Consider the following 21,383-nt stretch of genomic DNA (forward strand, 5'->3'; position numbering starts at 1 on the left):
TGAAGTGGGCTGCCATTCCCTTCTCCAGGGGATCTTCCCAACCCAGGGATTGAACCCAGGTCTTCTGCATTGCAGGCAGATTCTTTATCACCTGAGCAACCAAGGAAGCCCAAAATAAAGTAAGACTGCCAGAGAAATCCCAAAGTAACCACTTTTTAATAAGGGTTTAAAGAGTTTAAGGGTTAAGGGTTTAATCAAAACCCTTCATAATTGGAAAGAATTAGAGTCGTTTTGATTGCTAAAGAGTATTCAGAGAGAGGAAGGGAACGTTCATTATTTATTATGCTTGCACATAAGTCAAAGCAGTGCTCATAAGCCAGGAGGCCTGCGTTTAAATTCACACCCTACCATTTTCTGGTTGGGTTGGTTGTTTTTTGATGCTGAGATGCATGAGCTATTTGTATATTTTGGAGAATAATCCCTTGTCAGTTAAAGAAAGTGAAAGTGATGTCTCTCAGTCGTGTCCAACTTTTGCGACCCCATGGACTGTAACCTACCAGGTTCCTCCATCCATGGGATTTTCCAGGCAAGAACACTGGAGTGGGTTGCCATTTCCTTCTCCAGGAGATCTTCCCGACCTAGGGATTGAAGCCGGGTCTCCTGCATTGTAGGCAGACACTTTATCATCTGAGCCACCAGTTAACTTGTTTGCAAATATTTTCTCCCATTCAGACAGTTGTCTTTTCATCTCATAGTTTCCTTTGCTGTGCAAAAGTCTTTAAGTTTAATTTGGTCCCATTTGTTTAATTTTTTTGTTGTTGTTACTCTAGGAGGTGGGTCAAAAAAATATCTTGCTGTGATTTATGTCCGAGAGGAGGTGGATAAAGAAGATGTGGTACAAATATACAATGGAATATTACTCAGCCCTAAAAAGGAACAAAACTGTGCCATTTGCAGAGATGTGGATGGACCCAGAGGCTATCATACAGAGTAAAGTAAGTCAGAAAGAGAAAAACAAATATCATATGATATAATGTGTATGTGGAATCTAGAAAAATTATACAGATGAACTTATCTGCAAAGCAGGAATAGAGTCACAGATATTGAGGACAAATTGGGAGATTGGGATTGACATACATACCAGACTGTGGTTAAAATAGGTAACTAACGAGAACCTACTGTGTAGCATAGGGAACTCTGCTTAGTGCCCTGTGGTGACCGAAATGGGAAGGAAATCCAAAAGAGAGGGGATATATGTATACATACAGCTGGTTCCCTTTGCTGTACAGTAGAAACTAACACACATTGCAAAGCAACTGTATTCCAATAAAAATTAATGAAGAACAATCACAGAAGTGATGCTGGATGCATTTTGTAACCTGAGACTCGGTTTCTTCATCCTTAAAATAGGAATAATAACTGTACCTAGGGCTTCCCAGGGAGGGGGTTCAGTGGTAAAGAATCTGCCTGCCAATGCAGGAGATGGAGGTTCGATCTCTGGGTCTGGAAGATCCCCTGGAGAATGGAATGACTACTCACTCCAGTATTCTTGCCTGGAGAATCCCATGGACAGAGGAGCCTGGCGGGGCTACAATCCATGGGATGGTTAAAAAGCTGGACACGGCTTAGCAACTAAACAACTAAAAAAAAAGTACCTGCTTTGTAGCACGCTGAAAGGATTTAATGAGTTTATACATAGAATTCAGGGCAGAGCCTAGCACAGACTTAGCTATCATTATTATTATGATTCACCAACTTGTGTAAATTCCAATAAAACAACAGAGATTAATACACAGTGCTTTGCTGTTTGCAAGGAACATCCACATACTCTCAAAATTATTGTTAATTAAACGTTGGATGATTTTTATAGCTAGCAATATAAATAGAAATATTTACAATAGAGTAGAATTTTATTTTTAAGCAGTATGCATACACTTTATGGTAAATTGGTGTTCTTTTTATAATAAAAATATAACATATTTATTCTCATCTCATAGGATAACAACATCCTTATTAAAGTTATTCTAGAGGCTTATAGCTTTGGTACATTATTTTAAGATGCTGGTCATATCTTTGATTTACCTGATACAGAGACTTTGGCTAAAACTCACCCCCCTCCCCGCTTATGATTTCTATAGAATCTATGACCGTTTTACAACAGAGTCCTGAATGATAGAGTTTCTAGGAATAGGATGTGATAAAGCACACTGTTTATTCCTCTCTGCATGTGAGACTGAACAAAAAAAAAAAAAACACAGACTGAAATAAAGCAAGAGAGAGTCGGGCGAGGAGTGAGAAATGTCTTCGCCACTGGCATAGAACCCTGGATGCTGGCTGAAAGAAAAGAAAGAAGAAGAAAATCACACTCTGGAATGTTGAGAGTCACTCTCTGAGGCCCTGAAATTTTTTTCTTCTGGGCTGAAACAGCTCCCCATTTCAACGAAGGCAATATCCTGAACACACTTGTGCAGACGATGAGAAAAGTATGTTGATACACTCTGTCATCCACTCTGTGCAAGGTGGTGGCCACAGCCCTTCCATCCCTTTCATGAACGTCTCTTTGCAATAGGACCTGCCCACTCCTCCTATAAAGTGGGAGGTCTATTTCCCCATCTCCTGAATCTAGGCTGGTCCTGGAATTTGCTTTTACTAACAGACTAGGTCAGAAGTAATGTTGTCTGACTTCCAAGCAAAGCTTCAAAAGGGCTTACAGCTCCCACCCTTGCCATCATGGGCCCCCGAGGTCACCCCACAAAGAAGCCTGAGATAGCCTCCTGAAGACAAAAGACCACTTCGACAAAGATGCCTGGCTACCACCTGCATCACCACCAGACACTCATCCTGTGGACCAAAGAACCATGCTATAAGAGCTGTAGCAAAACTCCCAGGGTCTTTCCTGGTGGCCCAGGGGTTAGGAGTCCGTCTGCCAATGCAGGGGACACAGGTTCGATCCCAGGTGTGGAAGGATCCCACATGCAGTGGAGCAAACTAAGCCCATGCACCACAACTACTGAGCCCTCATGGCTAGAGCCTGTGCTCCGCAGCAAGAGAAGCTATCACAGATGGGAAGCCCGTGCACCGCAACTACTGAGCCCTCATGGCTAGAGCCTGTGCTCCGCAGCAAGAGAAGCCATCACAGATGGGAAGCCCGTGTGCCGCGACTAGAGAGTAGACCTTGCTGGCCACAGCTAGAGAAAGCCCAAGCGTGGCAACACAGACTCAGTGCAGCCAAAAATAAATAAAAAATTTTCAAAAAATTCCAGGAAACAAGTACAAATGCCAACTCATCATCATCCCAACCAAAGCCCCACAGCGTCTATATACCTGTCAGCTGCAGAACTCGCCAGGACACTCACCATCTGACTGCCAAATCCTGGTTGGGAAGGGGAGTGTTCATCACTCGTGTAATGATCTATTCTTGAAAATTACTCATGATAATAAGTTATGAGGCATTAAAAGGTGCATAGCAAAGAAGAACTAAACAGCCTCTTGATGAAAGTGAAAGAGAAGAGTGAAAACGTTGTCTTCAAACTCAACATTCAAAAAACTAAGATCATGGCATCCGGTCCCATCACTTCATGGCAAATAGATGAGGAAACAATGGAAAGTGTCAGACTTTATTTTCCTGGGATCCAAAATCACTGCAGATGGTGACTGCAGCCATGAAATTAAAAGACACTTGCTCCTTGGAAGAAAAGCTATGACCAACCTAAACAGCATATTAAAAAGCAGAGAAATTACTTTGCCAACAAAGGTTCATCTTGTCAAAGCTGTGGTTTTTTCCAGTAGCCATGTATGGATGTGAGAGTTGAACTAGAAAGAAAGCTGAGTGCCGAAGCACTGATGCTTTTGAACTGTAGTGTTGGAGAAGACTCTTGAGAGTCCCCTGGACTGCAAAGAGACCAAACCAGTCCATCCTAAAGGAGACCAGTCCTGAATATTCATTAGAAAGACTGATGCTGAAGCTGAAACTCCAATACTTTGGCCACCTGATGCAAAGAGCTGACTCATGGGAAAAGACCCTGATGCTGGGAAGGACTGAGGCAGGAGGAAAAGGGGATGACAGATGATGAGATGGTTGGATGGCATCACCGACTCCATGGACATGAGTTTGGGCAAGCTCCAGGAGTTGGTGATGGACAGGGAAGCCTGGCGTGCTGCAGTCCTTGGGGTTGCAAAGAGTCGGACATGATGGAGCCACTGAACTGTAACACTAGAACAAGTAAAAGAAAATAGAAACCAATATTAGGATCCCACATCTTAAAATCAGAGTTGGAAACTCAGGTGCCTGCCTCCTGGGCCCTGGCAGGGAAGAGTCAAACCCCAGTTACCTTGGTGAATAGAGGCCTCTGCTTGTCTCCACATTTCCTATGATCTTCAAGAGAAGTTGAAATTCTGAATATTTATGTAAAGGCACTCCATGTTAAATATCAATAGCTAATTCAAAATCTTAAGTATACAGCAAAACTAAACAAAACATGTTTGCAGACTAGATCTATCCCAGGACCAGCGGTGTGCAAACCCTGGCATAGGTTATAGGTTTCAAAAGTTTTTTTAAAAAAATCATGCAAATAAGTATAGTTTTGCTTTCATAATTATTCAATTAGTTGTTGACCATTTTCAGAGTTTTCTTCCTTTCTGAGTGGTGGAAAAACCGGTGGAAAAACTTCTCACTGAGAAATAAGTCAGAGAGAGGACAATAAATACTATATGTAAGTTACAAGTGGAATCTAAAAAAATAAAATGAAGGAATGAATATAGCAAAACAGACTCACAAATACAGAGACCAAACCAGTGGTTACCAGAGAGGAGAGGTAAGTGGGGAGAGGTGACATAGGGGTATGGGATTAACAGGTATAAGCTGTTACAAAATAAACAAGCTACAAGGATATATTGTACAGCACAGGAAATACAGCCAATATTTTATAGTAATTTTAAATAGAATATAATGTGTAAAAATAATGAATCACTACACTGTACACTTGAGACTAATGTAATATTATAAATCAACTATATTTCGATTAAATTTTTTTTAATCACTGAATCCTTTCGACCTGCCTTGTTGCCCTGACGCAACTGTCAGATCCAGGGCATGAGAAGCTGTCCATTTCACAGGATGGATAGTTAAACCTCTGTTGGGAGCCTTCACGTAACCACGTCAGCTGAAAGCCATGGGGCAGAGGAAAACGCCTCAACAAGAAACAAATGACCCATGCGGAGAGAACATGAGAGCTAGCAGACTGAACATGGGCTGGTTTTAAAGAACATTGCATTCCAACAACCTTCTGTGAGTGACACATATTTATTCTTACTGGAAGAGCAAAAGTCAATCACATAAAAACTCTGCATTTCAGGCTCGGGGTGTATGTTCAATTAAACAGCCCCAAAGCTGCTTCTGCAGATGCTTTGAATATAACTCACTGATGGGAGAAATTGACAAGGAGCTTTCTGAAGACTGACAGAAGTGCTGTCATTAAGACTGTGGTTTTCCCCGGGGCTTTCTTGCATGGAATCCTGCAGTTAATTAAGGTTTTGTCTGTACCTCTGGTTCTCAAACTTTGCCATTCTGATTGGATAGGTTGGGGGTGGGGTCCAGGAGTGTTGTCTTAAGTCTGTTTGAGCAGAGACATCACTTAGGTCCATCTAGTCAAAGCTATGGTTTTTCCAGTAGTCATGTATGAATATGAGAGTTGGACCATAAAAGAAGGCTGAGCGCCAAAGAATTGATGCTTTTGAACTGTGGTGTTGGAGAAGACTCTTGAGAGTTCCTTGGACAGCCAGGAGATCAAATCAGTCCAAACTAGAGGAAATGAACCCTGAATATTCGTTGGAGGGACTGATGCTGAAGTTGAAGCTCCAATACTTTGGCCACCTGATGCAAAGAGTTGACTCACTGGAAGAGAAGCTGATGCTGGGAAATACTGAACGCAGGAGAAGGGGGCAACAGAGGATGAGATGATTGGATGGCATCATTGACTCAATGAACATGAGTTTGAGCAAACTCTGGGAGACAGTGAAGGACAGGGAAGCCTGGCATGCTACAGTCCACGGGGTCTCAAAGAGTGGGACATGACTCAACAACAACAACAATAGAATATTAGAGGCTGGGCAGGCTGAGGGGTTGGGGGTTGGGCGCAGCTCATAAACGGCAAACATTTACTTCACATAGTTCTGGAGGCTGAAAGGATCTGCTTCTTAATTCATAGATGGCCGTTTTCTCATTATAATCTCATGTGGCAGAAGGAATCAGAGCTCTTTGTGGGGTCCTTTTTAAAAAATTGGTTAATTTTCAGCTGCGATGGGTCTTCATTGCTGCATGCAGGCTTTCTCTAGTTGCATTGAGCAGGGCTATTCTTTGCTGCAGTGTGACAGCGTCTCCTTGTGGGGGCTTCTTTTGTTGCCGAGCACAGGCTCTAGGCACAAGGGCTTCAGGAGTTGCAGCTTGCAGGCTCTAGAGAGCAAGGGCTCAGTGGTTGCATTGCATGGGCTCAGCTGCCCCTCGGCATATGGAATCTTTCCAGAGCAGGGACTGAACCTGTGTCCCCTGCATTGGCAGGCAGATTCTTAACCACTGGACCACCAGGGAAGTCCACGTACGGTCTTTTTTATTAGGGCTCTAACTCCATTCATGAGGACCCCACCTTCACATCCTAATGGACTATTGGAGGCCCCACCTCCTAACACCATCACAGGAGAGGTTAGAATTTCAACATGTGGATTTGGGGGTGAGTGTGTGGAGGCAAAAACATTTGGTCCATAACACATGTGTGTTTTCCAATAGTTCTCCACCCCTCCCCAGGTGATTCTGGCCTAAGATGGACCACTGTGCCTACCTTATTTTACACAAGTTATTAGGCCACAGAATAGATTGATCTTATTGGAAACTGTCAGTAATGAGAATCCCACTTCAAGATCCATCTAGAAAAGTCTATTTTTCTTATGTGCAACACCATTCATTGGTCTAGTGTTAAGCTCTAGCTAAATGCCACATTTCACAACGATGGGTATGTAAACACGGTCACATAATACTCCCAACTGTCTGCATATATTAGCTATTCTCTCGACTCCTGCCATTAAGTAAAGTGGGGGCCACTCATAAGAACGTACAAATAGTATTGGAATTACTCAGCATAAACCTCCAGCCTGTGTGCGTGCTAGGTAGCTTCAGTCGTGTCCGACTCTTTCCGACTCCATGGACTATAGCCTGCGAGGCTCCTCTGTCCATGGGATTCTCCAGGCAAGAATAGAGGAGTGGGTTGCCATGCCCTCCTCCAGGGGATCTTCCTGACCCAGGAATCAAACTCGTATCTCTTATTTCTCCTGCATTGGCAGACAGGTTCTTTACCACTAGCGCCACCTGGGAAGCCCAAACCCCCAGCTTCTCATTTTTTAATTGAAGTGTAGTTGGTTTACAATCTTGTATTAGTATCTGGTGCACAGCAAAGCGATTCAGTTATACATATATATACATATTCTTTTTTATATACTTTTTCATTATGGCTTATTACAAGATATTGAATCTAGTTCCCTGTGTCATACAGCAAGACCTTATTGTTTATCTATTTTAGATATAGTCCTGTGGATCTGTTAGTTGCAAACTCCTAGTTTACCCCACCCCTTTCCCCTTTGGTAATCATAAATTTGTTTCCTATATCTGTGAGTCTATTTCTGTTTCATAAATAAGGTCATTTGTGCCATATATAGATTCCATATATAAGCAACATCACCTGATATTTTTCTTTGTCTGACTTCCTTTTCACTTATTCTGATGATCTCTGGGTCCATCCATGTTGCTATGGCATTGTTTCATTCTTTTTTATGGCCGAGTAGTATTCCATTGTATGTATGTCCCCACAGCTTCTTCATCCATTCATCTGTCGATGGACACGTGTTGCTTTTATGTCCTGGCCATTGTGAATAGTGCCGCTATGAACGCTGGGGTGCACGTATCTTTTCTGATACATGAGTGCCATGGGCCACTTGGTGAGAAAGTGAACCGCCTTTCAATTCTCTTCCATGCCTGGTTGAGTCAGGCAGAAGACCTCAGTGAGGTGCCAGCCTGTTCCCTAACTTCTCAACGATGACTCCTGATGTCTGTAGCCAAAAGCCTTCCGTGGTGGCCAGAATCAGGCAGAATTTGACAATGACAACAGCCGACATTGATCACGTTTCAGCATTCAGGATTTTGGGTTACGTATGTGTGTGCCCAGTTGCTTCAGTCATATCCAACTCTTTGAGACCCTATGGATCTTAGCCTGTCAGGCTCCTCTGCCCACAGGGATTCTCCAGGCAAGAATACTGGAGTGGGTTGCCGTGCCCTCCTCCCGGGGATCTTCCTGGCCCAGGGATTGAACCGTCGTCTCCTGTGCCTACTGCATTGAAGGCAATTTCTTTACCTACTGAGCCATCCGTGAAGCCCAATAAGATGCTTAAGTATCCTCCAGCAGGTCTAAGACGGAGCCCCGTAAACAACACAATGAAACTTCCGACTCAAACTATGAATAGTCCCACCCAGCAGGACAAACAAAGCCACAAATAACTTCACATCAGCTCAGATAGGAGTTTCCTGCCAAGGGAGTTTTGGCACCCAATTTACTAAAAATAAAATTGTTTTTTCAAGTGTTTTTTGGGACTTTGGAATTGCAGGAAAAGAGCACGAACTCTGTGCTATGACTACGACTCCTTTCACAGAAACATGGGGCACAGAGAGGTCCAGGAACCTGCCCGAGGTAACACAGCAGAAAGTATCAGAAACGGGAAGTAAGCTTGGACCATGCAGCCCCAGAGCCAAGGTTGCTTCACAGCAGGATGGAGTAAGTCCACGGATCCACAGGACTTGGGACCTGCTGAGGAAGCTAAAGCCAAGGATGGTGGACATTCTCTGTCTTGCTTCCCAGATTCCTCTCAGAGCATCAGCTCAAATATACAAGCTGGCAGAACATTGCCCTTGCTATGCTGGCAGCTCTGGAGGCAGGGAAGAGGAGGATGGCAGGAAGGAAAGGGAAGAAAATGAGGAACGGCTTTGGAGAGAAGAGGTGGACTCCGGAGACGGTTCTGGTGGACACGTTACCAGCAGTCAAATGTCAGAGGAAAGAGCAAAACCCAGAAGAAATGTGCAAGTTAATCTGCAGTTAAGTCATCCTGGTCATGATTTGGGGAGATGCCATGAGCATGACTTTGACAGTGTCACCCAAGGATCACTGACTTCAGCGAGGATGTGGGAAGAACCACCTAAGGAGGGACACCTCAAAGTCCAGGCAGAGCTCAGGGCCAAAGCTGTCATCGGCTACTTTGCAAAGAAAACAGGGAAAGACAGTAGTTCAATCACACCTAGACAGCGCACGGCGTACAGTCACATCATACTTAAATAACCGAAGGTGTTTACCAGAAAGATGATCCCTTTAATGCCCTGGTCTAAGTACGTCTCCCACTAGTTACTGGGCACCCATCAGTGCCAGAACCATCACGAGGGGGCTGCATGAAAAAACCAGCATGACTGCCACCCTGGGGGGCATCCAGCCTGGGGTGGGGGTGGGGAAGTGAGGCTGTGGACAATAAAAGCAAGTGCGCATGTCTGAACTGTGCAGAGGGTTATGGAGGAAAAATACAGGGTAGGGGGATAGACAATATGGGGTGGGGATGAGGTGATAAGTTGGGGGCACCAAAAGCCTCTCAAGAAGGAGACAGTTTAGTTGAAGGGGAAGGATGCTCCTGGGGGCCTGGATGTGGGTGGAACCGGCGGGAGCAAGGGGCAGGGAGATCAGAGCAGGAGAGTGAGGGGGCTGACGGGGGCCTGGGGAACTGAGACGGGAGCTGCATTTTCTCTGCAGCCACAGGAAGTCACCCAGGGCTTCTCTACTGGAATGGATGGACAGGATCTGAGTTTTTTTTTGTTTTTTAATTTGTTTTTTTAAAGATTTATGTGTATGTTTTGGCTATCGTGGGTCTTCCTTGCTGCACACTGGCTTTCTCTAGTTGCAGGGAGCGGGGCTACTCTTTAGTTGTGGTCCGCAGGCTTCTCATTGTGGTGGCTTCTCTTGTTGCGAAGCACAGACTCTAGGCGTGCTGGCTTCAGTAGTTGTGGCCCACGGGCTTAGTTGCTCTGTGGCATGTAGGATATTCCCACACCAGGGAACCTGTGTCCCCTGCATTGGAAGGCAGATTCTTAACCACTGGACCACCTCGAAAGTCCCAAGATCTGCATTGTATAAAGGTCCCTTTGGCGGCCAGGAGGAGAGTGCATAGGTGGAATGGCGGAGGCTGTTATAACCATCCAGACAAGACCCAGTCATGCCTCCGAAGAGTCCCGGTTGAGCAGTATTCTGGGGACAGAGTCCCCGAGAGACAGACAGAAGCAGCACAGATACAGAGGCGCGGGGCTCCTGGTGTTTGCTCACTGCCTCACTTGCCGCAGACAAAGGTGGAAGCCCCTGGGAAGGGGGCTTGAGTCGGCTGCCAGGGTCCCCCTTCCTTCTCCTATAGGATCACCCCTCGTGCCTGCAGTCCCCAAAGATCCTAAACAGGCCATCTGGCTGAATTCTGCAAGTGCTAAGAAGTCACCGGCATCTCTTTGCTCTGAACTCCAGGATCAACTTCAAAGGCTCCTACAGGGCTGATTGCTACAGCAAGCTGTGCACCACATTTGCTGTCCCGACATCTAGTCACTAGAAGAGTCCACCAGGCCCCTGGTAAGAGGAGCTCACAGAGTGGCGGGCAGAGAATTGGCTGGCAGCTCTGGGGACAGATGGGCTTCCCTGATAGCTCAGTTGGTAAAGAATCCACCTGCAATGCAGGAGACCCCGGTTTGATTCCTGGGTGGGGAAGATCCACTGAAGAAAGGATAGGCTACCCATTCCAGTATTCTTGGGCTTCCCTTGTGGCTGAGCTGGTAAAGAATCTGCCTGCAAAGCGGAAGACTTGGGTTCAATCCCTGGGTTGGGAAGATCCCCTGGAGAAGGGAAAGGCTACACACTCCAGTATCCTGGCCTGGAGAATTGCATGGACTGTATAGTCCAAGGGGTCGCAAAGAGTTGAATAAGACTGAGCGACTTACTTCACTCACTGGGGACAGAGGGTCCCTTCAGTGTGGTCAGGCCAGGTCACAAAGGCCACTCTCCTAACTGCAAGCCCCCTAACTACAATGACGTTTTTTTAAATACTTAATTATTTGGCTGTGCTAGTCTTAGTTGTGGCACACTGGATCTTTAGTTCTGACATGCAAACTCTTAGTTGCAGCATGTGGGATCTAGTTCCCTGACCAGGGACTGAACCCCTACATTGGGAGCATGGAGTCTTAGCCACCAGACCACCAGAGAACTCCCCAGTTACTTGTTTTTAAAAAAGAAAAAATCTAATTCTATTGCATGTTGCATAGATTGCAAAACAGTTATTCCTCTTAAAGTATGTTGAATGGGTATTGTTTACACATGGACACATATTCTGCATCATGGTGACTAGGGATGGTCAAAGGCTTGAAATTGAATATATTAATATTTAATGAAGTAACTAAAAACTCTCACTTTCAAAAAATAAAGCCCCCAAACTATAATGTACTTGCTCACAAGCAGAGAGGAACTGCACAGCGGGTGGGTCCCAGAAGCCCACATGTAGCCTTTGAGAAGCAGGCCACCGGCAGAGGTCAGGCCAGAAGGCCAAGTCCGAGATGCTTTCTCCTGCCCTGGAAAGGCAAATGAAGACTCTACAGTTGGGGGGGGGAAAAAAACTGTCCCGTATTCCTCCTATTTTAGGGGAATGTCAGACTTTGCCTGATGGCCTGAAGCAAGACCCTGGACCAGAACCAGGAAGGGCCCTGCGCTCCATCCCTGATCCACTGCGTGGCCTGGCCTGGCCTTTCCTGAGCATTGAGCCCCACCTGGTGGCTCTGCGCTCGTCTTCACCTGGCCAAGTCTGGCTCTGTGCAGCATCACTCAGTGCTGTGCCCACCTGGGGCATCCCTTGCCATCTGTGTCTTTCTGATCCCACAGACCAGCCACAGGCAAAGAAGCCAAAGAGGACTGGGACTTAGAAAGACGTCCACTTTCCCCAGGGACTTGGACAAAATCATGAGCAGAATCCTTTTAGAGGACGATCCTATGGAAAAGTGTCCCTTCTCTCCCCAGACGAGAGAAGGGGAGGGAGGGAGAGAGTTGGAGAGGGAGGCAGAGACTGAAAGAGAGACACAGACGTGTGGCAGGGAGACTGAGACACAGATAGAGGGAGAGAGACAGAAACAGAGGCAAAGTCAAAAACAGACAGCGATAAAGGAGAGACAGAGAGACACAGAGAGGAGGAGAGACCCACACAGACACAGAGTGGAGGGGGATCCCGAGACACAGACCCAGAGACAGAGAAAGAGAGAGAGAGAGACACACACAGACAGAAGAGGGAGAGTCAGAGAGTGAGAGACAGAGACAAAGGCAGAGACAAGCACATACAGAGACAGAAGGAGAAACAGAGACAGAGAAAGGACAGACAGAGGGAGTGCAAGACAAAGAGAGACATGGAAGCAGAGGAGAGACAGACAGAGGGAGAGGTGGCCACAGGAGGAATCCTGTGCAAAGGCTCTCAGGGACGGCTGAGCAGACTCTGCCATCAGGCTGCGGGTTCGAGTCCCCGCCCCACCACCTCCAGCCTGTGTGGGGTACTCGTGAGAAATAATAAGAGAAATGGGCACAGTTCCTCCAAGGGCACGCAGCACCCGGAGGAGGTCAGGCAGGGACCACCTGCCCCATCACTCACTCCCTCTCCTGAGAGCAGTTCCACCAGGCACGCAGCCCCACCACCCACTCTGCGCTCTGGAAGTGTGGCCAGTGCGGGCCGAGGAACCGCATTTTTAATTATTCACTTGAGTGGACTTAAATTTAAATTTTAAAACTGGTGCTCGAGTCAGGTATTGCAAAGCTTTTCAAGTGTATTTGGAACAGCCTGCATACGCGCATCTACTTTCCCAACTGCAAACGGTATGGAGTCTCAATGCAAACCAAGTAGTTCAATACAAATTTAATCTCCAGATGGAGATGAGCTGGTGTGTAAAATACACACAAGATTTCAGAGACTTAAAAAAAAAAAAAAAGAATGTAAAGATCTCATTAAACAGTATTCATACCGGGTTTCCCTAGTGGTCGAGTGGTTGGGAGTCCACTGGCCAATGCAGGGACATGGGTTTGATCCCTCGTCCAGGAAGATCCCACATGGTGCAGAGCAACTAAGCTTGTGCGCCACAACTGCTGAAGCCCACATGCCTAGAGCTGGTGCTCTGCAACAAGAGAAGCCACTGCAATGAGAAGCCTGCTCACTGCAACAAAGAGAAGCCCCCGTTCACTGAAACTAGAGAAAGTTCAGACGCAACAACGAAGAACCAGAGCAACCATAAATAAATCTTTTAAAAAAATATTTATATCGATTACATGTTGAGAGGATGCAAGTTTGGCTAGATGGAGCTAAATAAAACATATTGTATTATTGATATGAATTTCATCTGTTTCTTTTTATTTTCTTTGAACGTGGCTATTAGGAAACTGTAACTCCTACACGTGGTTGGACTCACCCTGGTCCCGGGACAAATACCAGCCATGCACCTGATCCCAGATTTTTAAGCAGACAGTCATTTTGTTCAAGGTGCAAAGCTGTCATCTCAGCATAATTATCAATAGCACCCTCTTTGAGACTTCACTGGCAGTCCAGTGATTAAGACTCTGCACTTCCAATACATGGGACATGGATTTAATCCCTGGTCAGGGAAATAAGACCCCACATGCTGCAAAGTGTGGCCAAAAGTTTAAACACAAATAATAACACCACTTTCACTCTCAAAGATATCCTGGTTTTGCACAATGAACAATATGGTCACCCTAAAGGGCAAATCCATATAAATAAATGTTATATTGACTTGGGATTTAGTTCGCCCTGGCCTTTGACTGTATGGATCATGACAAACTCTGGAAAATTTTTAAAGAGATGGGAATACCAGACCACCTGACCTGCTTATTGAGAAATCTATATGCAGGTCAGGAAGCAACAGTTAGAACTGGACATGGAACAGACTAGTTCCAAATAGGGAAAGGAGTACATCAAGGCTGTATATTGTCACCCCCCTTATTTAACTTACATGCAGAGTACATCATGAGAAACTCTGGGCTGGATGAAGTACAAGCTGGAATCAAGACTGCCGGGAGAAATATCAATAACCTCAGATATGCAGATGACACCACCCTTATGGCAGAAAGCAAGGAAGAACTAAAGAGCCTCTTGATGAAAGTGAAAAGAGGAAAGTGAAAAAGTTGGCTTCAAACTCAACATTCAGAAAACTAAGATCATGGCATCTGGTCCCATCACTGATGGCAAATAGATGGGGAAACAGTGACAGACTTTATTTTTGGGGGGCTCCAAAATCACCACAGATGGTGATTGCAGCCATGAAATTAAAAGACGCTTGCTCCTTGGAAGAAAAGCTATGACCAGCCTAGACAGCATATTAAAAAGCAGAGACATTACTTTGCCAACAAAGGTTCATCTTGTCAAAGCTATGGTTTTTCCAGTAGTCATGTATGGATGTGAGAGTTGGACTATAAAGAAAGCTGAGTGCTGAAGAATTGATGTTTTTGAACTGTGTTGTTGGAGAAGACTTTTGAGAGTCCCTTGGACTGCAAGGAGATCAAACCAGTCCATCCTAAAGGAAATAAGTCCTGAATATTCACTGGAAGGACTGATGCTGAAGCTGAAATCCTAATACTTTGGCCACCTATGCGAAGAGCTGACTCATTTGAAAAGACTCTGATGCTGAGAAAGATTGAAGGCGGGAGGAAAAGGGGACGACAGAGGATGAGATGGTTGGATGGCATCACCGACTCAGTGGATATGAGTTTGAGTAAACTCCTGGAGCTGGCAATGGACAGGGTGGCCTGGCGTGCTGCAGTCTGTGGGGTCGCAAAGAGTCGGACACGACTGAGCGACTGAACTGAACTGAACTGAGTTTGCCCTGAGCTTCCTTTGGGCTTCAGTGGAAATCCGATCAACAGTGAACATTCATCTGTGCTTTTACATTTTGAAGGGACTGGTTGGGGGCTTATACATCATGTGTTAGTGCTAAGTTCACTCAGTCGTGTCTGACTCTTTTCGACCCCGTGGGCTCTAGCCCTCCAGGCTCCTCTGTCCATGGGATTTTTCCAGGCGAGAACACTGGAGTGGGTTGCCGTGCCATCCTCCAGGGGATCTTCCCGACCCAGGGATCAAACCCACACCTCTTATGTCTCGTACATTGGCAGGCAGGTTCTTTACCACCAGCGCCACTTATTTCATATCCAAGAATCCTAAATGTTTGACTAAAAAGTTAAAAATTTGCTTTACAAATATCATATATTGACGCATATATATGGAATCTAGAAAGATGGTACTGATGAGCCTATTCACAGGGCAGCAATGGAGATGCAGACATAGAGAACAGGCTTGTGGACAAGGTGGGGGAGAGGAAGGAGAGGGTGAGATGAATGGAGAGAATGGCAAACCAATATTGTAAAGCAATCATCAATCGAAAATAGATAAATAGAATTAAAAAGTTAAACACTTGTTTTGAATAAAAAGAGAAATGATATTTTGCATGACGCTGGCCAGATCTCACAAGGAGAACGTCTCGCTGTATTGAACCTAATTCCAGAGCTCTGCAGACTATATAGCTCCCAGGGGGCAGCCAATGACATCACCCAGCGGTCAGCACCGTGAATATGATTAACTCTGTATCCACACAGCTCTCCTCTGAGACCAAGGACGGAACTCAACCCCACGTGCTTTCTGCTGTTCCCCAAAGACCAACATCATTATCTCCATCTTAAGGATCAAGGACTGAGTGCAGGAAGAAGAAATGTGTCCAGGATCACTCATATTTCGAGTGGAAAACTCAAGTTCCAAACACAGCCTGAAGGAGGCTGCTATGTCTCCGACATGCCTCACTTCTTCCAAACCTGAAACTTTGGATTGACTATCAAAGTTTGAAAATCAAACAGTCTTAGTAAAAGTGCATGATGAACACAAAGAAGAGAGGCTGGAACAAAATACATACATGATAAATGTTAGCTGTCATCATCATTATTACAAAAGTTATGATTTTCTTTACAGTTGCCTAAAAAACAAACAGAACCTCCCAGCAACATTAGTTTGGACCACACTTCAAAAGTCTGTCCTTGACAAAGAATATAGATTCACAGTTTCTACTAAATGTCAAATGGATTTTAATTCTGAAGCTATAAAATGGTGCCATAAAATAGCTCAGCTCTTTTCTTCCTAAAAAGAAAAAGAATGAGATTGTCGAGGTAACAACAACAAAAAAATCAATGTTTAGTAGGTTTGGAAAGCTTCATGTAAATTAAGGTTTTCCATGGTTGAGGTGTATAAAAACAGAGGTTATTTTGTTCCTACCACAGCTGAATATTTTTAATCATTTTGTTGAAAATCCAAAATATGACTTTTTGCATTTTATATGTATGTATGTGGCTTTCCCAGGTGGCTCAGTGGTAAAGAGTCCGCTTGCCTGCCAATGCAGGAGACACAAGAGACGAGGGTTTGATCCCTGGGTCGGGAAGATCTCCTAGAGTAGGAAATAGCAGCCCACTTTAATATTTTTGCCTGGAAAATCCCATGAACAGAGGAGCCTGGCAGGCTACAGTTCATGGGGTTGCAAAGAGTTGGACAGGACAGAGCAAATGCACATGTGTGTACGTATGTATGTATCTATGTATATATGTAACTATGTATCCATCTGTGTTTCTATGTATCTATCTATATTAACTTTATGAAGCTGACACCCTTGCATGGAAGTCCCTTCTTAATAAGTGAGACAGAGCTTCGAGGACATATTTGAATACACATTTGAAATAAATCTCACAAACACTGACAACCAGTGGTTAATTTCATCTGAGCTCCTGAACCGAGATGACAGCAACCGCAGCCACTGACTTGTGGAAAATGCACATTTGTTTTTAAAGCAACAGCTCCCACTCCATGCTAGGTCGAGTCTGATCATGACTATGAAACAAAGCCACGTGTGATATCTGTGTCTAGCACATGTTTCAAAATGTGATATTAAAAAGGGAAAAAAAAAAACAACCACAGCCTCCTCCTGTTTGAAACACAGAGCGGTTCTATTTTTTTTTTTTTTTTAACATCCTTTGTAAAAGTAACATTAAAGAGTTGGAATCAAAATAGGCCCAAGCCTTAACTTTGTCAGTGCTTCGGGGCTGTGTCTGATAACTCACAGGAAGCCGGTAACCAGCAGAAATAACTTGGATGTGTCAGTGACAGGATCGTTATTTGCAAATATTAAAAGGAATGTCTTACAAGGAACATGAAATGAAGTCAGGAGAGCCAAACTGTTCTTGTTCTAACACTGGACTTGATACACCCATTTGTAAGTGATGGCTATTCAGACACTTGCTGATAAAACTGCAGTGGTTTGAAATTGAGCTATAAAATAAATAGTGTGTTTGGGAAGATAAAAATAAAATCTCTTTGCCCACGGGGAGACAATATCCTATGACCTCCGGCATGGCTGGTGCTGATGTGGAGAGATGCAGAACGTGGTAAAAAGCAATATGCTTTTGTATAGAGAATCAGCAGGGAACCACTACACACTCTTCATTTCCTGGTATTGTTTTGGCTTTTAGGGGTTACTATTCAAAGGAAAGGGCTTCCCCGATGGCTCAGCTTCCCCAGTGGTTCAGTGGTAAAGAATCTGCCTGCAATGCAGGAGACCCAGGTTCGATCTCTGGGTTGGGAAGATCCGCTGGAGAAGGAAATGGCACCCTGCACCAGTATTCTTGCCTGGAGAATCCCATGGACAGAGGAGCCTGGCAGGCTACAGTCCATGGGGTCACAAAAGAGTCAGACATGACTTAGCAACTAAAAAATAACATCTGCACTGCGTGCATGCTAACTTGCTTCAGTTGTGTCCAACTCTTTTTGACCCCATGGACTGTAGTCTCCAGGCTCCTCTGTCCACGGGATTTTCCAGGCAAGAATATTGGAGTGGGTTGCCCCGCCCTCCTCAAACAACAACATTCAAAGGAAAGGGCTTCCACAGTGGCTCAGAGATAAAGAACCCGCCTGCAATGCAGGAAATGTGGGTTTGATCCCTGGATCTGGAAGTCTGCTGGAAGAGGAAATGGCAACCCACTCCAGTATTGTGGCCTGGAGAATTCCATGGACAGAAGATTCTGCAGGACTACAGTCCAAGGGGTCACAAAGCGTGAGACACAACTTACTGACTAAACAACAACAACACGAGCTATAGGGCATCAAGGGCTCTCCTTTTGCTGATAACGGTACCCAGAGCCTTGGGCTGAGTGCCGTACCCACGGCTCAGCCCTGTATATCATCAGCTGCTTTAACCTCTATGCGCTGTTAAAATTAGTTCCACTTGTCCCGAGGAGAAGATGGAGCTTGGAGACTCAGGTTAAGGCTACACGCCCTGCACAGGGTCCTGGGGGTTTAAAGGCACATCCTTGGAACTTCAGACCTTGGGGCTGGAACCCTCTCACACATATCCTGGAAGGTCCTGGCACACACGTGTGCCCTGGATGGCACTGTGCCCATCATCTGTGCCCAATGTCAACTGCACTGGCCTTTATTTTAATTTCAGATGCACACATGTATCAGACACATACATGTATGAACACAACCATGCTGCCTCTTCTGTACATTGTTTTGAAGAACTGCAAGGGATCAGATATATGGCAATCTTCTGAATACTGGGGGATATTCCAGAAGCATAGGATTATACCTGAAGAACACCTGCATCAGAAACCAGAAATCTATTTGGAAGTTTGGGGTTAGTAGATAAGAAGGCAATGGCACCCCACTCCAGTACTCTTGCTTGGAAAATCCCATGGGCGGAGGAGGCTGGTGGGCTGCAGTCCATGGGATTTCGAAGAGTCGGACACAATTGATCGACTTCACTTTTTGAGAAGGAAATGGCAACCCACTCCAGTGTTCTTGCCTGGAGAATCCCAGGGACGGGGGAGCGTGGTGGGCTGCCGTCCATGGGGTCACACAGAGTCGGGCACGACTGAAGCGACTTAGCAGCAGCAGCAGCAGGTGCAACCTACTATATATGGCATGGATAAATGATAAGATCCTACTGTAGAACACAGGGAACTATATTAAATATCCTGTGATAAACCATGATGGAAAAGAATATGAAAGAAAATGCATACATGTATATACATATATCACTGAATCACTGTCCTATACAGCAGAAACTAACACATTGTAAATCAACTATATTTCAATAAAATAAACTTTAAAAAAAGAAACTAGAAATTCAAGCATCTAAGAAGGGAAGTGACTTGCTCAAGGTCATGGTAATCAACACCAGCAGCATCAGAAATAGAACCCAGGTCTCATGTTTCTGGAAAGTCCCTAGGTTTCTTTTAGTGACATGTCCAGGAGGCTGCCCATGTGACCAAGTGACCCTGTGTTCCATATACTCTTCTACTGATTACAGTAGGTCCCCTACATGTAAACCTTCAAGTTGCTAGCTTTCAAAGATGCTAATTCGCATTCGCAAGTCCAATCATGTAGGGAGTGGCAACCCACTCCAGTATTCTTGCCTGGAAAACCACAAGGACAGGGGAGCCTGGTGGGCTACAGGGGTTGCAAGAACGAGACAGGACTTAGCAACTAAACCACCACCACTGGCGCACGTTGTCACGTGCCTCCTCTACGAGTGGCTGTGCTTTTGTGTACTTTACTGCTCAGCACTGTATACAGTACAGGAGTACAGCATCTTTATTTCAAGTCCAGGATGCCCAGAAACAAGCCTGAGAGCAGCGGCGGAGAAAGGATGAAGAGAGACAAGAGGCAGAAGGAGTAACTGAAGAACTGAAGAGACTCATGATGCAGGAAATGGCCTGGGGGTTTTCTTTACTTGAGGAGGCACTGGTATGTTCTGAGGCACAGGGCCCTCATGTCGAATGGTACATGAAGCTTGCAGCAGACGTTCAGAAAGCAATCCAGTGCTACTGTGTCATCTATGATGAGAAAAAAAGAGCTACTACCCAGACATCACTGGATTGTTTTTTTAAGAGGGTCGATAGAATTAAATCCAGCAAGGAACCGGAACCTGAGCCATCAACATCAGGCGTGAGTGAAGTTGCAGCTTGCCCTCCGTCTCCTGTTGCTGACAATCCTTCAGCTCTGCCTTCTCCCACCTCCTCTCCCTCCTCTAGTCAGTTCACTCAGTGAGTGAACTCGTCTGTTCACTCACTGCCAGCCCCTGTATGTCAATTGTCTTACTGTATTTTTCAAGGTCCTGCACCGTAAGATTAAAAATGTTTTCTTAATTGTTTGCTTTTTATGTAGTATTTATATGAAAAGTATTATAACCCTATTGCAGTACAGTACTATATAGCCAATTGTGTTAGTTGGGTACCTAAGCTAATTTTGCTGGACTTACAAACAAACTGGACTTATGAATGTGCTCTCAGAATTGGGCTTGTTTGTCTGTAGGGGACTTACTATGTAAAGGGAACACTGAGAGCTAATCACAAAGATGCAAATTACAGACTCTCTGAACCACAGGCGGATGAAAACGACTCAGACCAGGTGAATACAGAGAAATCGCTCTCCTTTACCTGAGGGTCTGAAAACAGCAATCCTGTAACTTCATGCTTCACCACCGCAGAGTTTCCGGGGATGTTCCTCGCCAACACTGGAACTTCCAAATCCATTGCCTGAAAGGATGTAAAGGGCAAAGGAGACAGGTGGGCGATCACTGTCAGAGTCTGTGTGGTGAGATGAGCCAATTTGTGACAGAATGACTCCTTAGTTTCACTGGAGCTCTGGCACCACACAAAAATCACCCCAAAACTTTGCCCAAGTGGTTTCCCAACACAAACCCCGGATTTTCCAACTACACACTGAATCTTAATGACTGACTGTATTTGCAAGTGTTGGCAAACTATATACTGTAATGGCCTATCTTACTGCAACATCACAAAGAAACCTTCTCTTTCTCCAATGTTCAGTTCACCCTTCTTCAATGGCAGCCTGGAGTACACTTTTTGAAAATATTTACCTATTTATTTGGCTGCACCGGGTTTTGGTTGCTGCCCGCAGGATCTCCATGGTGGCATGTGAACTCTTAGCTGTGGAATGTGGAATCTAGTTCCCTGACCATGGATCGAACCCCAGCCCCCTGTATTGGGAGCATGGAAACTTTGCCACTGGAGCAGCAGGGAAGTCCTTGGAGTATACATTTTTAATTATCATCATTCTCACTTTCCTTGATGGGTAATTTTCTTTCAGCACCAGCCATATGATTGCCACCAGATCTGTACACATCCCTCTGGCATGGATACAGACGTAAGGAGGAATAAGATTTATCACCTGATTACCCACTAAACAACCTTTCCAGTCTCAAATGCCTGGGATCAGCCAGCATGGGGTTCCTCATG

At 45.1% G+C, this 21,383-nt stretch overlaps 1 protein-coding gene across 3 annotated transcripts in view; it reads right to left on the reverse strand.

The window, feature by feature from the left end:
* GLT1D1 (glycosyltransferase 1 domain containing 1) overlaps nt 1-21,383 on the reverse strand; it is a 117,902-nt gene that overhangs the window by 3,030 nt on the left and 93,489 nt on the right. For 2 of the 3 annotated variants that reach the window (XM_061384526.1, XM_061384525.1), the window contains one exon: nt 20,562-20,660. In XM_061384526.1, coding sequence (XP_061240510.1) covers nt 20,562-20,660 — 99 coding nt within the window. Of the gene's footprint in view, nt 1-19,834; nt 19,959-20,561; nt 20,661-21,383 lie in introns of those variants that run through there. The other variant, XM_061384527.1, reaches the window with a different exon arrangement.

This window comes from Bos javanicus, chromosome 17, assembly GCF_032452875.1.
Source record: "Bos javanicus breed banteng chromosome 17, ARS-OSU_banteng_1.0, whole genome shotgun sequence".
NCBI lineage: Eukaryota > Metazoa > Chordata > Mammalia > Artiodactyla > Bovidae > Bos > Bos javanicus.